Source organism: Lactuca sativa, chromosome 2 (genome assembly GCF_002870075.4).
Source record: "Lactuca sativa cultivar Salinas chromosome 2, Lsat_Salinas_v11, whole genome shotgun sequence".
In the NCBI taxonomy this organism is placed as follows: domain Eukaryota; kingdom Viridiplantae; phylum Streptophyta; class Magnoliopsida; order Asterales; family Asteraceae; genus Lactuca; species Lactuca sativa.
The window spans coordinates 218,556,080-218,574,636 of record NC_056624.2 but is presented as its reverse complement, the minus strand read 5'-3'; the positions used below and the strand labels follow the sequence as shown (position 1 = coordinate 218,574,636).

The 18,557-nt window shown below is 35.6% G+C and overlaps 1 protein-coding gene across 1 annotated transcript; it reads right to left on the bottom strand.

Annotated features, from left to right (window-relative positions):
* Nucleotides 1-7,131: 7,131 nt before the first annotated feature.
* LOC111901319 (eukaryotic translation initiation factor 3 subunit F) lies at nt 7,132-9,509 on the bottom strand. The gene is made up of 6 exons (XM_023897176.3): nt 9,141-9,509; nt 8,783-8,862; nt 7,996-8,225; nt 7,747-7,868; nt 7,538-7,651; nt 7,132-7,444 (listed from the first exon to the last, which is right to left on the bottom strand). Exons 1-6 carry the CDS (start codon nt 9,360-9,362, stop codon nt 7,355-7,357), a joined length of 858 nt encoding a protein of 285 aa, XP_023752944.1. The 5' UTR covers nt 9,363-9,509; the 3' UTR covers nt 7,132-7,354.
* Between the last annotated feature and the right edge of the window lie 9,048 nt (nt 9,510-18,557).

The following is an 18,557-nucleotide window of genomic DNA, read 5'->3' as shown; positions in this document are numbered from 1 at the left end:
TACGTTCCTTCTTAAAAATATCAACCACAAAATAATCATCACGATCTTGATATATCCAACCGTAATCAAGAAAAGAAGACTAAACACCCACAAATCTCTTTTTGCGCAATAAAAAAGGGATTGATTTATTTAATTATAAGATTTACATTCACATATCATCAAAACCCATGTGTATAAACAATTCTACGCATGCTTATAACTATTTTAGCATATCAAAAAAGAAAAAGAAAGGGATTTGATTTTTTTTTAATAAACATTGTTTTTGTAGTAGTAAAATTAAACGAAATATATAATCAAAAAATCCAAATCCAATAAAAATTTTCATTCATATTTTTGTAACTTATCTCAAAATCACTAATCATTGTAATTTATGTATTTTTTAACATTTTCAGTTGATATGATTAATTTACTTGAAAAAAGAACGACCAACGACTTTTAAGATTGCAAAGGCTTAAAAATCTAATGACTAATACGCTTGCAGTTTTTCAAAATTTTGAATTATATTTTAAACATCGTATTTAACAACAAGTTTTTAAATAATGAATATGTTTTTGAAAGAAATATAAACTACTCCAATAATAGACTTGACATATACCATCAAGTTTTTAAACAAGCGTATGTTTTAATTAATAGAAAAAGGTACGGTTGACAAAGAACACATAAATCAACAATTATTTAAATAAATTGATTCCCTGGTTGCCTTTCAAATTGATAAATTATCTTTATTATCGAATAATAATAATACCATACACTTATTAGAATAGTATCAATTTGTTCTTATGTATCATATAGTCAAAATAAGTCTTACATAAGTTGACTTATAATAAGTATAAATAATGGCATTTAACTATATATGTGGCATTTAAATGGAATACAATATTATTTTTATATTTTGTATTTATATATTTACATAAAGATATTTATTCAGTTGAGTGTTTCACACCAAACCATCAGCACTATAAGCCATTTTGATGGTAATTATAATAATAATAATATAAGTTACATCTTTATTATTCAACCCGAAAATAAATTATTTATAATAGCAAAAACAGTTATATTTTCTTCGTAGTATTTCCTTTCATCTTATCTTGATTGTCTCAAATAATATTAATTTACTTACATAAGATCGAATGAAAGCAATAAGATATTATATGATTTCATAAAAGATATAAATACATAAGAAATAAGTTGTTTAACTTATGTGGTCGGAGTGTAATTGTTGGAAGAAGTGAGATGGTCAATTTGCTTTCTCCAATTCCCAACAATGTTCTTGACTACTCCACCTCAACTATCAATAATAAACATAAACATGCTCTTTTTAATAAACTTGCCAAAATCATTATTCTCTATTTTAATTGTTAAATAATAAAACAATCTTAAAAAAAATATAAAAGATTGTTGTGACACTTATTGTAACCTTACAAGAAAGATGTTGGTATTTATTTTGAGAATGAAATGAATGTCTTTTATTTGTTGAAATGAAATACAATGCTTACTTTGATATAAGACTTTTAAAGAGGATTTACGTTAAGTAGGGGTGAGCATTTGGATTGAATCGACTCTTGGACCAAACCGGTTTGGCATAAATTGATGGACCTTGGACCGAAGTCCTATCAGGTCCAGGTCCAAGTCCGAATTTTCAGGTTCTTGTACTCGTTGGACCTGTACAACTTTAGATACATACGTTACAAATTGTTGAAGCCTTACCGAAAGTTAGTTTATCTATTATGAAGCATAAAACAAATACAAATCCGAAAACAATAAATTTATGGTCTAAAAATAGTTAAAAAGCTGAAAATTTCGGGTTTGATATCCCAACTTCGAGGGACTGTAAGTCATTAAATATAAAACAAAAAACAACAAAATTATACTCTAAAATCATGTACAAATTCTAGACTACATGCTGGAAAAAAACTACATGTTCATCCAACTTCAAACGATATTTTAAAGATTTCACATAATATTAAAGTCTAAAAAAAATAGTTAAACAGTAGAAAATTTTCAGTTTTGATCAGTAAATCATTTAATATAAAACAAAAAAGACAAAATAATAGTCTAAAATAATATACAAACTCTAAACTACATATTAAAAAAAATCGCATGTCAATCGGACTAAATGAGATATATAGAAAAGATGTGCTACAAATTTGTTTTTTTAAATCCGGTCCAAACCGATTTTGTACCCAGACCGGACCGGTTTAGTATCCGGACCAATTTTACTTGATTTATATGACCGAGAACTAACTTTACTATAAAAAACTAGTTCAAGTCAAGTCCAGAGGTCCTAATGTTCATGTGTGTAGTAGTAGGTGTCAAATGTTTTGACAAACAAATAAGTAGTATTGCAATGTTTAATAAAAATGATATGCTTTATGTATTTAATATACTAAAGTTAAAATAATCAGAATTAAACATGTAAGAAACAAAATTTTAAAGATAAATATAAAATTTGTAAGTGTCCTTAACTGTAATTAAATAACCATCTCATTCATTATTTAATTTTACTTGTAAAACGAAGTCGTGAAAAATATTACTTAACAGACAACTCGTTGTTATGTTAGGTTATTAAAATAAGATTTTCTTATTAATATAATATATGAAGAAGTAATTTATTTATTATTAGTTGATTTTGTCATTAGCCACTTGGAACCTTAGTTTGGCTGCGGTTCCCTTCTTTGTCTCCCTTCCCCACTTATAAATTAAATATATCTAAAAAGAAAAAAAAACGAACTGCCCATTATTTTATTTTATTTTTCTTTTTAAAATGCATAACCACAATGTTAACAAACAGACCAAAAACGATTGTGTTATTTGTTTTGTTCTCTAATTTAATTTTTAGTTTTATTATTGTATTTGAGAAATATAATAATGGGTGAAGGAAGGGGGTAAATTAAAACTTAAAAGAGTCAAAAAGTGGGGAGAGACTAGTGAGTGAGTGTCTCTTTCCAGTTGTCCGAAATAATATTTTGTTTGAATGGAGAAAGGGGTGAAAACCGAGGGCATTAAAGTAATTGTATGATGTGCAGATTGAGTTGTAAGAGGCAAGCGTGAGTGAATTTGAGGCGGCCCTGATTTCCGTCCTTTGCTAAAATGTACATCTAATGGCATCCGACCAACCCTTCATTTGTGGGAATCCCCATTCATATTTCCATTTCAAATCTTTTATTTTTTTAATTTTAATTGAAAGATTCAAATAAAAATCACAAAATTGTTAAAAATCTTAAAAGCAGTTATGCTTAATTTTAAAACTGCTATTGATCTATTTTTATTAATTTTAATTGAAATGTTCAAACAATAACAACAATAATGTTAATTTTTTTTTGAACGACGAATATATTATTAAAAACTAGTGAGATGCTGGAAAAGAAAAACAAAACATCATAGGTACACGGAGTTAATAGCAAAAAATGAAGAATTACACGAATCACACTAATTTAACAACTTGAACTTGGATCTATGTTTAATTTAAATGAAAGAATTAAGTTGTATCTCATTCATCCTCTTCATGGGATTGTGCATCGCCTTCTTGAAAAAAATATCATTTCGAGCTTTTCATATGCTCCATGGAGGTAAGTGAATTAAGGACCACCTAAGTTTGGAACCATATTTATTTATCTTCAAAGCTTCCATTTGTGACATGAGACATGAACTACTATAGGAGTGAAGGGGAACATACAAGACCACTTAGGCTATAGGAAGTGCGAGGTGTTAAAGGATATTATACCATCCCTTACCTTGTGCTAAGGAGGGTGCTAAAAAGAAGTTGTTATGGGTGCAGCGAGACGAGAGAAGAGAAAAAGTAAGAAGGGGTGTTGTGATTGACTGATTTGTATTTCTTTATATATTGTAATTTTTTCTCCAAAATTAAAGCTATTAAATTGTCACATTTCCAATCCATGTGTAGCATCAAAAAAACTAAAAAAATTTTATGTGGCAACATGTTAAAAGTATTACCACTCCCTCCAGTATTAGCTAGCCAGCTCCAAGCTCCAAACTGCAGCAACATAAGAGCACTAGAAAAGGGGCACAAATCGACTCCAGAAACACGCATGTGACAGATAGGTTTTTAGCAGGGAAAATGACTAACCAGGATAATCATCTCGTTTTGTTCATATTTAAGTAAATTCTTTATTTTTTATACATTTGACTATTTAACTTGTTATATGTGTTCACATATGTCTATGAGAACACATATAACAAGTTAAATGGTTTAATGTGTACGAAAAAAAAGTTGTCTAAATGTCATAAAACGAAAAGTTAATTGCTCTGATAAGTTATTTTCCTCATTTTTAATAGCGGTTTTATTTTTCATATTTGTTTGTATTATTTTCTTCAAATGTTACTTTTAAAATATCTATAATTTCCTAAATATTAATTAAATATTGATCAATTTTAAACTTTACTTTTAATTAATAAATAAGTTTTTGTTTTGTGAAATATTTTATATAGCCTTTTATAAATTTTTTTAGCATATACAATATTTTTAAAGTAAATAGTATCTAACAATAAAATTAAATAAATTAAATTTGTAACAATAAATATTGAGGGTCTTTTAAAAAAATAAAAAGAAAATATTACTTAGCAAATAAAAAACAAAAAATATATATAATGTAAATGCTTTAAAATTATTTCAATTTTTTAATTAGAAGTTTGTATTTAATTTTTTAAATACAACGTTTTAAACTGGTATTTAACGAAAATATTTTAACATGTTATAAAAAAATATTAAATTGTCATAAAATCTACGAAACACTTTAAAAATGTTGTAAAAGAAAGTTTAGAAATAAATGTATGAAAGTTATAAAAAATTTGTATGGAAATGTAAATTAAAAAAAAAAAGTTAAATGCTTGTAAGAAAAATTTTAAAATTTATAAAATATTTGGTTTAAAAGCACTTGTATTAAAATTATATGAAAGTATAAAAAAGTTTTTAAAAAAAATTAAGCAAAGTTTAAAACATTATATTAGAAAACCTATAGGAAAAAAAATATCATAAAAATGTTATAAGAACTTATAAAAAATCTTAAGAAATTTGTAAAAAAAAATGTTCATATTTAGACGATTTTTTTTGTATACATTTAACCATTTAACAAATAAAATGGTCAAATGTGTAAAAAAAAATTACTTAAACGTTAACAAGACGAAAAAATAATTACTTGACAACTCATTTTCCGTTTCAGTAACATTAATTCTATCAAGAAACAATCTCCATGCAAAACAAGGGACGTTACTTGGCACCCATCTACAAAAAAAAAAAAAAAAAAAAAAAAAAAAAAAAAAAAAAACTCTACTTTACTGCATCACAGCACCATTTATCCTTCCAGAAGTGAATGTTTTTTTCCATCCTCCTCCCTTCTTTTTGTCAAGGTATCAATATAAACACCACACTCCTCCAAATCAACGCCTGTTTTTTAAATATTATGCAAATGCCGGAAGGAAAGCTTTAGCCAACGGTTTACCATCATTGCATGAGATCCTATGCCACGATTTTATACATTTCACCCAAAGGTTGTTGAGCTCAGTTTTGAGTCTCCGATGTCATTTGACAAGAAGAGCTAATTGAGCGATATAAGGCAATTCACACCCAATCCACCTTGATGTCTCGGTTTAACCAAAGTCTTCCAAGCAACCTAAATTATTTTCTTTTTGTTATCTTCATCACCCCAAAGAAATCTTCTTCTAATTCCTTCCAAGGTGTCAACAACTTTCTTATGCGCTTTAAAAAGTGAGAAAAAATAGAGTGGAAGACCCCCTAAAACGGAATTAATAAGACCTCCAAATGATAAGTTCTTGGCCTTCCAACAACTTCCTTGTGAGGCTTGTAACTCATTCAAATTTTCACCAAATCAAACGTTTTTATATTCTAAACTTAACTAAAAATCCTAATCTACATATAGGAAAAGGATTCAGGTCGAAAAAAGTTAAATTGAGTGAGTTATGCATATTTGAACAAGAAAGTCAGATTACATTTAATTGTTGAAACATAAAAAAATTCTGATTTGACACGCTTCCTTACGGGGCTTGTAACTCATTCAATTTTTAACCAAATCAAGCGTTTTTATAGTCTAAACTTAAATACAAATCTTAATCTACATCTAGGAAAAAGATTCAGGTAAAAAAAAAGTTAAATTGAGTGAGTTATGCATATTTGAACAACAAAGTCAGATTACATTTAATTATTGAAACATAAAAATAAAAAAAATCTGATTTGACACCTTTCCTTGCGGGGCTTGTAACTTATTCATTTTTTAACTAAATCAAGCGTTTTTATAATCTAAACTTAACTACAAATCATAATCTACATGTAGGAAAAAGATTTAGGTCAAAAAAAGTTAAATTGAATGAGTTATGCAACTTTCAAAATTTGAGTGAGTTATCCGGTCCAGTTCCCGGTTTTGGGCCGGTTCCAACAACCGGTTCTTACCGGGTCCCGGTTCCAAAAATTGACGAAATTATAGTATCGGTCCCGGCCCGACCGGTTCCATCGGGTTCCAGCTCCGGTTCCGGCCGGTTCCCCGGTCCATATGATCATGCATTGCTTGTCATAAAAGTTGATATCTTTATACAAGAACAACCTTTTAAAAAATTGAAGTTCTACTAGAAGAAATGCTAACATTTAATATATCACTTCCATTTGGTGCTAAAATTCATTTGTTTCATCACCAAATGTCCAAATCCAAGAAACCCCAATTCAAGCCTTATTGAAATCGACTTTAGAAACCAAAAGTTTCTTTTTGCCCAAGTAAATACGTGCATATCTTCAGCAAAAGGAATTAATTGTTCGCATCCCACATGTTTCTTCGTTACTTTCTTGAGCCTATATATTTTACCCTAAAAAAGATTATCATGAATGAATTGGTAAAAGACAGTTTGTTAACTAGAAAAGTAACTATATAAATCAATACACTTTCTAGTATAAACTGATTAAAATATATAAACTTCATTTGCAAATTCATTCATTAACCCTTATGTTAAGTTATGCTAAATTTATGGTTTATCTTTTTGCAACATCTCTATACAACTTGCACATGAAGGAGAAAATTATATAATCAAGAACAACCAAAATGGTAGGCATTTAAGTCTTGTTTAACATGCTCATTTGAATAACATGTATGCAAACACAAGGGAATATAACTAAAAATAATCAACATACTTGGCCCAACAATATAAAAGATAACACACTTTGATCCAAAACTTCCAAAAAGTAAAACGACCACTAATATGAATTTAGTTGTAGCATCTATGAATTTCATTTGCACAATCACTCACTCGACTAACAGTAAAATACCAACCTCTTACAAAAAACAAAATCTCTCTTGAAGATAACAAGATTTGGTTATTCTGGTTTTTACTTTTACAGGATCTGGGCAGCAGTGTTGAGTTTCTCTGCTAAGCTTAGTTGTGTCCTTGTTATGCTTGACAGGTACAGTAACAGCAATTGGTCCTGTCAATCAAAAGGTTAATTTAGGAAATAACCAAAAAAAAAAAAAAAACATCTAACTTTTAATTTTAATTTTGTAGAATGCTATTAGTTTACCTGTAGACTATCATTGACAAGCTTATCAAAAGCCGGTGGTGATATTTTTGGAACGGATGATACGGTTTCCGATATAAATCTTCCAACCGTGTTGTCTGGTGCAACACGCCCTTCCTGAAAAAGGTCAAAAAGATACATATAGACTTTTTTTTAAAAAAAAAGAGGAAAAAATGTATAAAATTTGTAATAATAATAATAATAAATCTTACGACAACATCATCGACGTATTTGTAGGTATCATCAATTAAAGCTAGCAAGCGTTCCATACTGGCTTCCATGCCTTCCATATCACTTGGGAGTTTGTCAACTGCTGTGCTCTTCAGAATCTCAACTACAATCACAATGCACAAACATCATCATCATCATCATCATCAACATCATATGTTTAGTATTAAAGATGTGCCAATTCGCAAACAGATCAATGAAAGTAGAATGTGGGTGTGTTAAAAGAGACATACATCCAACACGTTCAGCTTCAACCATACGGAGATCGAGAGGGATTTCTTGAAACTGAGCAGCAAGTTGCTGGTCTCCCAAAGAGAGGTTCACAGATACAAAAGCTTTAATGGAAGCCTCCCCATTTGTGAATCCAGTGTCCACAGTCAGATGAACAGGGTTTGTAACTTCTCGTGAATAGAACTCGTGGATAAGAGCACTGCCACCTGTCACCCCAAATCCAGTTGAAAACCTACATAGTTTTCAGATCACATTGGGTAAATAAATCTCATCACTGTCATCAATTTTTATCATAATAAAGAATGGTTATATTAGATAAGTTGATAGTGTTAACACGGTTTTGGGAAGAGACATATTATAGAGCTAATAGTGGATATAAGTAAAACACAGTAATAAATAATACGTGTGTGAAACAATAAAAGCAACATGATACTAATTCTTTTCTATGCTCTCTTCTTTGTCATTCCTGTAAGACGAATATTCCTATTTTTTGTCTTTTCAGGCTGCCAGAATGTGTTTCACATATGAAGACCCACCTTATTGCCTTAATCTAGGAAGCAATTGAAGGAAGCTCACATGTAATGTCATAATAATTAGAGTCCCACTTGAACAATACAACAAGTCTAGGAAGCAAAAAACAATTGAAATAACGTAGTCAAGTAACAAACAGTTATCATTTTCAACTTTAGGTAATGGAAAAATCAAATAGCAAGACATGGGATGACAATAAGTAAAGTGAGAAACAAGTGTAAATTGACAATAGTTAAGGCACATTTGAAGAGAAATTACCATCCAACAATAACTTCTTTTGGATTCACTTTTTGGTGAGACGACAACATGTTGTGATGATAATCAATATCCAGAGCAACCTAGCAAAATGATAAAAGAGAATATGAAATAACTGTCGGATGACAGTTCGCTATAGCTTAAGCTTTTGACAGATAACTTTCATCATTTTAATTTCATTTAAAATCAAGGCTGTCCACCTCTAACTTCTGTTGAATATCACAACTAAGATTACATAGAGGACCTTGCTGCTGATAGGCATTATTATTATTTTCTTCTAGTAAATCAACAATTATACTTCTGCGCTAACAATACTTGACACAGCACCAAAAAGCACAAAGTATGTTAATTTAAAGCTAACCTGGTCAGACGATTCATTGTGAGGGACGACATACGAATTACGAATATCCACCGTGCCGTCAGGAAGAACGGATCCAAGAAGCGTTCCGATGACTCTTTCAGCTTGGTCCGGTCGTCTCACAAAACAATCACAGATATTGAATATCACAAGAGGATGAACCTTGGCTGAAAGGCTGGTAGACAAAGGTACGAACTGCAGCACTGTTTGATCCGCCGACGCCATGCTTTCAGACTTTCCGACTGTTCTTTGATCGGAGAAACTGAGATTCGTAGTGCCGGACGGCAAACAGAGAGAGAACAGATGTGCTAGGGTTTAGGAAGCGTACTGATCTGGAACGGAGAGATTGTGTTTTGTTCTGGGCTTCTGGCTATCAAATAAAAACGAAGGCCCATATACGATAACAATTAACAGGAGTTTGCAAATTGCAATTGCATTGCTGGATTTTTGTGAGATTTTTTCTTTTCTTTTTTCTTTTTGAATTTAGGATGATTAAAATGTTATTTAATATTTGGTTGATAAAATTTTAAATGAATTTGAAATTATTTTTGAGAAAAATGTAGAAATTGTCTTTGTGGCTTGTTTTATTTGGCTTATTGTGAATGTGAATTCGATTCGTGTCAAGCTTGTAAAATATCATGTTATCCTTTTCATTTAGTTTTTTATTTTTATTTTGACAAAACTGCAAAAATATCCATATGGTATGTATTTTTTCTGAGGTTTAGACCAAACATTGACTTTTTGGATTGGTAGTCCTTTTGAGCTAGTTTGTATGTGGAAAAGCTCCCTCCCTAAATTGAAAATACTAAAATACTCTTAATATATTTATTTTTCATTTTCTTTCCTTTTTAACTATTTTATAATTAATAAAAAATACAGAAAATGGATCTCTCTCTCTCTCTCTCTCTCTCTCTCTCTCTCTCTCTCTCGTCAGCAAAGAATAAAAAAACCGCACCCCATCTTTTTCTTCCCCAACGCTTCCCTTTCTTACCATTGTTTTTGGATTGAAGGCCTGGTTCAAAAAAAAAAAGATGAACATTGGATCGACTAGGAAAAATGATGAACAATAGGTCAACGAAGACGGTAGTTGCACAAACTATTACGATTAGAGACCTCAAAAACTCTCTCTCTTTCTCTCTCTCTCTCCCTCTCTCTCTCTCTCTCTCTCTCGTCAGTAAAGAACGGAAAAACCCCACCCATCTTCTTGTTCCCCAACCCGTTGCCTGATAAACCATGATCCTGTTATCCCTCTTTTGTTGAAACTACAAATCTCTAATTTTTGGGGATGGGATTTGGTGTCAATGTTTGAGCAAGTGATCCCAACGTTTTGAAGTATAGGTCATATCTCATTGCCGACATGAGCTTTGGTACCAGAAATTCAAGATCAATCCAAGTTTTCGAAATCTAGGGCTTCCTTCTCTACCATTTTATTTCAAGCTAAGCATCAAAAAACGCCAATAATAGCAAACCCTTTAGGAATTGATGATGGAATAAGGAGTTACCTGGAGGGAAAAATCAGAAAGCTGATGCATCAATACTGGAAGTAGGAGTTATCGGATAGCGGTGGTAGGCATGAGGACCTCCACCTCCCCTAATGCTTTGCCTGTAATGTGTAGCCGGTAGGGATGAAGAGCTCCACACAGGTTAATCCCTTAACATTTCGTTTATTGCTTCACATGTCATCATCTCTTATTTGGTTCAACTTATGCAGGAGATAAGCCTCTTAAGGGTGGAGAAGAAAGTTTAAAAAGGCAGAGGTAATGGTAAGGGGTGCAGTAGCGTTTGTGTTGTGTCACCGGTAAAGGGGAGAGAGAGAGAGAGAGAGAGAGAGAGAGAGCCCTTTCATTTTTTAATTCTTAAAATGAATAAATAATTATTAAAACTTTAAAAAAATGAATTTAGAAATAGAAAATAAATACCTAAGGGTATTAAAGTAATTTCAATTTACCGAGGGACCAAATCTACAATGAAACTAGCTTAAAAGGACCATGAAGCCAAAAAAGTCGGAGTTTGGACTAAAACCCCAAAAATATGCATACCATAGGGACCATTTTTGCAATTTTGTCTTTTATTTTTAACATTTATCAATTCTGAAATACTATATGTAAGCTTTTGCATACATGAAGACTTGTTTCCCAAGGTGTTGGAATATTGTATGTTGTCTAGAAAATGAAAATAGAAACATTTTTCCTTTTTTATAAATATATTGTGGATTTATTTGATAACATAAACATTTTTTTCTTTTATTAGGTGGATATTAGTTTATTTGACACTTATAATATTTTTCATTTTTTATAAGGTAGACATTGATGGATTTGAACACTTTCTTTTTATTATCTAGACATTGGCTTATTTGCAATGAGAACATTTACCCTTTTGACAAGCTAGATGTAGGCTTGATTGTAAACTTTCTCCTAGAAGTAGGGATGAGCATAGGCGGGTAACCGTCTCATTTGGCGAGAACCGGAACCGGGGGTTCCTACAAAGTTAGAACCGGAACCAGAATCGCTCTAAGCAGTTCTTAAATGTTTGGAACCAGTCCCAGAACCGGCGGTTCCGGTTTCGGGAACGGGTAACCCGGTCACATTAATTTTGTTAATTTTTTTCGACAAAACCGTAATTTAGTTCGATCCAAATCAAATCAATGCGGACCAAAGACGGACAAAATCAGATCAATATATTCTAAACCGGTCTAAGTAACACACATTTATATGAAATTATATATATATATATATATATATATATATATATATATATATATATATATATATATAAACCGGTTCCGACAGGTACCCAGCGGGTAGCGGTTCCGAAAAAATGAGAACTGGAACCGGAACCACTTAAGGCGGTTCCATAACTTTAGGAACCGGAACCGCTTTAAGCGGTTCCAGTTCCAAAACCGTCAGTTCTGAGGCGGTTCCGGTTCCAAAAGCGGGTATCCGGTTCCGATGCTCATCCCTACCTAGAAGTCCTAAGCAAGGTTTGGTGTGATGCTAATGGCTTACCTAGACTTCAGGTTGACAATCTTATCTTTATAATGAAATGAGCTTTATTTGGGTGTAAGGAGATGGATTTTGGAATCATATACAAAATACATCATTTCGTTCTTCATCTATCACAAATTAACATGTGATAGAATTTTTGGTTTCTCATTTACTAAACTATGTGAAAGTTAGTATCACTAATTTTTGTTGTCAATACCACTAACTTTCAACTATTGATCTGAGAAATCAAAAATTCTAATATATATATAGGGAAGGGTTATATGGAAAATAAATAATTAGGGCAACACATGTTGGAACCATTGAAAGCATGACAACACATCACTTTGGTGTAACTACATAAATAACTTTCATAGTACATTGCTTATGAATAAAGAAATGGACACGTGTCACTTGATCATTGGTTCCGGCATATGTTGCCCTAATTATTTATTTTCCACTGAACCTACTTCTATATATATATATATATATATATATATATATATATATATATATATATATGTGTGTGTGTGTGTGTGTGTGTGTGTGAATTTTCTTTCCCTATTTTTTAATAGAGAATGCCGTAAAATTTTAGATTTTCAGAGGTGTCATCCTTTTTTTTTTTGAACAACATACTGAATAGCGAGGAGCTAGTTTATTCTTAGCCGCTCCAAATATTGTGTCACTGCGAAATTTCCAAATTGTTCAAAACATGGCAAGAATAACCTCATCAAGACACTTCTTTTGCAATATAGTAGTGTGAGTTTGATTCTCCCATGCCATACAATTTGAGTAGTTAGTGACATTGGGATTGTTTGATCGCCACGATCTCCCCAATTGATTTTGAATGTTTACAGCAAACAGGAAAGTAAAAAAATATGATTAGCAGTTTCTATAATCGTGTCACAAATCAGGCAAAGAATGGAGTCAAGATCAATACCTTGCTTATCAAGGTTAGCATCAGCTGAAACTTTATCTAATTTAATTTTCCAAGTCAAGATATTGACCTTAATAGGAACAAGATTGTTCCATTTCGTTGGAGAGTCGTCAACGACTAACGTGTTTTTACCAATCCATCGTCTAGCCGAAGAGACAGTGTAATCTCCCATAACGTCAAGTTCTCATCTCCATCTATTTGGTTGCAAAGATAAAGAAATATCTTAAACCATCAACTGAAAATCAAACCATTGTTCCTGTTCGGGGCCACCTCTCAATAAACGACGCATCCAAGTGGTCACTATGGGTGTTGTTTGACAATTCTCAACTCGAACTTGATCTTCACGGTCGAGTCTAAAGATTCTATTGAATCAATCTTCTAAGGTTCCATCTCCAATCCAATTGTCATCCCAGAACCAAGTATCTTTACCATCTCCCACTTTCTTCATGTACAAGTAATGGAGATCTATATTCTTATCATTTAATTGTTTGGTTGATCTAGGAATATCCACTCATGAAAAACTTGTGGAATCTATAGGTATCTAACCATTCCACATCCAGTTAAGACCATAAATGCTTTTGACAACTTTCCCATGAAGCATTTAGAAAATTTAAGAACCTCTGTTCCCACTTGAATAAAAGAGCTTTGTTGAAAACATCTATATATCTATATATTTATATAGATATTATAATAGATGCCAAAATACGTGAACCACATTCATTTGAAACTCCAATGACCTTACAAATTATCATACTTAATTTCTTAATTAATTGTCATATTCATTTGAAACTCATGAAAACTTTTCAACTTATCCTATTTAATTGTTTGATTAATTACCAAAGGGCCAATGGCCTAGCAGTATGGAGTGACATTCTCATATGAGAGGTCAGGGGTTCAAGTCTCTATGGAGACATAGGTGGTTATTTAGGAGTAGATTAGTTAGTTTGCTGTTTCAAAAAAATTGTTTGATTAATTGAACAATTTTTCCTATATAAAACATTATTTTCATGTTTAATTATGAAATATATTTGGGAAGATTATTGGTTGTATCAAGGTCCTTCAACTACGTCATAAGGGTTAGGATTATGATTAGCCTTCAACCAAAACCTGAAGTCTCTATGGAGACATAGGTGGTTATTTAGGAGTAGATTAGTTAGTTTGCTGTTTCAAAAAAAATTGTTTGATTAATTGAAAATTTTTTCCTATATAAAACATTATTTTCATGTTTAATTATGAAATATATTTGGGAAGATTAATGGTTGTATCAAGGTCCTTCAACTACGTCATAAGGGTTAGGATTATGATTAGCCTTCAACGAAAACCTGAAGTAAAAGGCAGATGTAACGTCCATAAGTTAGGGCTAGATGATTTGAGTAATTATAATAAAGGTTATTCATTTTATTGAATAATTTAATGCTCGAATAGGATAATCGTTAGTCGTGCGCATTCATAAAAACTTTTCAACTTATCCTATTTAATTGTTTGATTAATTGAAATGTTTCCTATATAAGAACATTATTTTCATGTTTGATTATGAAATATATTGGGGAGGATTAAAGGTTGTGTCAAGGTCCTTCAACTACGTCATAAGGGTTAGGATTATGATTAGCCTTCAACTAAAAACCAAAGTAAAAGGAAGATGTAACGCCCGTAAGTTAGGGTTTGATTATTTGAGTAATTATAATAAAAATTATTCATTTTATTAAATAATTTAATGGTTGAATAGGATAATCGTTATTCATGCGCGTTGCTGACTACATAAAATAAGCTTTTTAGGGAAATTCTGATACGGTGTGGACAGTAGTATTGGGCCCGTACTACTGAAAGCACCGGAGCGGTGTACAGCCCAAGTAAGAATCTTTAGAATACCAAGGATCAAGGAGGAATGAGTTGTCGAGTGTGAGTATGCTCGAAGGGGTTCTAATTTTTCGTATGTTGTATTTCAGAGGTAGATCATGGTGAGGACACGTTTGATGCCTGAGAGCAGTGATACCAGTGATGAGGAGATCCGCCGGATCATCCACGAGGAGGTGGCTGCGGCCATCAGGGCAGAGATACCAGAGATGTTCGGGTCTATTAAGACCACGCTGATTGAGACCTTCGACGAGCGTTATGCCGCTCTTTCTAAGGCTGCTGTTGCAGCGGCCACCGCAGCGATTGCTGCCGCGAGGCCGCAAGGTGGTGATGCGTTGCTGTTCCAGGAGTTCAGCAACACAAAACCACCAGAGTTTGATGGGACCCAGGATCCGGTGGCAGCTATGAGATGGATATCTGATATAGAGGGGTGCTTCTTCACTTGCTCATCTCCTGAGCATTTGAAGGTTCGGTTCGCGCTGAACCAGCTTCGCTTGGGAGCGAAGGACTGGTGGAAGTTTGTGACGGCGCATTATACGCCTGCTGAGCTTGCGGCAGTGACCTGGGAGAGGTTCACTGTCATGTTCTGAGATGAGTATGTTCCCCAGGCGGAGAGGGAGCGGTTGGCACAGGAGTTTCTGACCCTCAAGCAGGGTACTGAGTCAGTTACAACGATCACCAGGATGTTCCATGAGAGGGCGATGTTCTGCCCTGAGCACGTGTCCACTGAGCAGGCACGCATGAGCCGATATTTGAGTGTTTTGAGGCGAGACATTCGGGAGTTCGTGGCGAACTCCTCGTACCAGACATTTGCTGAGCTTCAGGCAAATGCCCGGAAGAGGGAGATTGAGCTGGAGACTTAGGCCAGGGAGGATGCAGAGTCTCAGGGGAGGGATCAGCGACCGGCACAGTCTCAACCGGCAGCCAAGCGGGCCAAGCCCGCTGATCCCAAACCAGGGAGTCAGAAGGGCCGCACTTATGGGAAGTGTGGCAAGGGTCACAATGGAGTCTGCAGAGCGGGATCTTGCTACAAATATGGCAAGGAGGGGCATATGGCCAAGGATTGCCCCAAAGGGTTTGCAGTGTGCTTCCACTGCAATCAGACCGGACACCAGAAGGCAGAGTGTCCGCAGTTGCGAGGGTCATCTCAGGGAGCACCTCAGGGATCTGCCCCTGCCGCCATCAGAGCTACAGAGAGTCGGCTGGTGAAGGCCGAGGTGCCGAGGGCACGAGGGAGAGCCTTTCAGCTGACCGCGGAGGAGGTCCGCGCAGCGCCCGATGTCGTGGCTGGTATGTATCCTTTCATGTATTTATTTTGATGTTGTGATATTATGCTTATGTTATGTTATGCGTAGGTACTTTTCTTATGAATTCTGTACCTGCCTTGGTGTTATTTGACTCGGGTGCGAGTCGGTCTTTTGTATCTTTGGCTTTTAGTCAGCATATCAGTGTTAGTCGTGAGGCGTTGAGTCGGCCTCTGAGAGTTTCCATAGCTGATGAGAGGGTGATATGTGAAACGGAGGTTCTCCGAGGTTGCGTAGTTGAGATTTTCGGTGTTGAGTTCCCGATTGATCTGGTTCCTATTGCTATGGGTGATGTCTGTGTCATTGTGGGCATGGATTGGTTGAGCAGATTTGGTGCGGTTATTGACTGTGAGCGACAACTGGTGACCATACGAGACCCTAGTGGGGGAGTTCTTTCGGTATACGGCGAGGGTACACGATCAAGATCAGCGTTTTGTTCGGCCGCTAGAGCAAGGAAGTGTCTACAGCAGGGCTGTAAGGGTTTTGTGGCGTATGTGATGGATACGCGAGTGGCTTCCGAGAGGCCGAGTTCAGTTGAGGAGGTTCCGGTGGTGCGTGAGTTCCTGGATGTTTTTCCCGAGGAGTTGTCGGGTGTGCCTCCTGTGAGGCAAGTGGAGTTCAGTATCGATTTGGTTCCGGGGGCTGCGCCTGTCGCTAAGGTGCCTTATCGCCTTGCACCTCCAGAGATGCAAGAGTTATCCTCACAGCTTCAGGAGCTACTAGGGAAGGGGTTTATTCGGCCGAACAGCTCGCCGTGGGGGGCGCCTATCCTGTTTGTCAAGAAGAAGGATGGTTCACACCGGATGTGTATTGATTACCGGGAGTTGAACAAGCTGACGGTCAAGAACCGTTACCCGTTGCCGAGGATCGACGATTTGTTTGATCAATTGCAGGGAGCATCTTGGTTCTCCAAGATCGATTTGAGGTCTGGATATCATCAGGTGAGGGTGCGGGATGAGGACGTCCAGAAGACAGCGTTCAGGACGCGTTATGGACATTATGAGTTTGTGGTGATGCCTTTTGGGCTCACCAATGCCCCGGCAGTGTTCATGGATCTCATGAACCGAGTGTGTAGGCCGATGCTGGATCGGTCGGTGATTGTGTTTATCGACGACATTCTGGTATATTCGAGATCTAGAGAGCAGCATGAGGAGCATCTGAGAGAGGTTCTCGGAGTCCTGAGATCGGAGAGGCTTTATGCCAAATTCTCCAAGTGTGATTTCTGGTTGCGGGAGGTTCAGTTCTTAGGACATCTCGTTAACCAGGAAGGGATATTGGTCGATCTGGCCAAAGTTGAGGCAGTGATGAGTTGGGAGGTGCCGAAGTCGCCCTCTGAGATCAGGAGTTTCCTAGGGTTGGCAGGGTATTATCGGAGGTTTATCAGGGATTTCTCTAAGATCGCAGTGCCACTCACCAGATTGACCCGGAAGGGTGTTGCTTTTTCATGGGGCCCCGAGCAGCAGGCCTCCTTTGAGACACTTCGCCAGAGGTTGTGCGAAGCCCCGGTGTTAGCTCTCCCGGAAGGGATGGAGGACTTTGTGGTATACTATGATGCATCGATTTTGGGTTTGGGAGCGGTGCTGATGCAGAGGGGGCATGTGATAGCGTATGCATCGAGGCAGCTGAAGCCTCATGAGACGAGATATCCCACCCATGATCTAGAGTTGGGGGCAGTGGTGTTCGCCCTCAAGATTTGGCGTCACTACTTTTATGGGGTTCGGTGTACGATATACACGGACCATAAGAGTTTGAAGTATTTGATGGATCAGCCCAACCTAAATATGCGTCAGAGAAGGTGGTTGGATGTGGTCAAGGATTATGATTGTGAGATCCTATTCCACCCAGGCAAGGCTAATGTGGTAGCCGATGCGTTGAGCCGCAGGGCGGAGAGCACTCCACTGCGGGGTGTATATTTGAAATTGACCGTGATAGCTCCAGTATTGGACGCCATTCGTGGGGCACAGGCCGAGGCTGTGCAACCTGAGATGCAGAAGAAGGAACGGGTTGTTGGTTTGGTTTCAGAGTTCGTTACCGATGGTCGGGGGCTTATGACATTTCAGGGGCGTATCTGCGTACCGTTTGTGGGAGGAACGCGTACCATTATGATGGAGGAGGCTCATCGGTCGAAATTTTCGATCCATCCGGGGGCCACTAAGATGTATTTGGATTTGAGAAAGGAGTATTGGTGGCCCTGTATGAAGAGAGATGTTGCGTGGTTTGTTGAGAGGTGCTTGACCTGTCGTAGGGTTAAGGCTGAGCATCAGAGGCCGCATGGCAAGTTGCAGCCATTGGAGGTTCCTGAGTGGAAGTGGGAACAGGTCACTATGGATTTCATCACCAAATT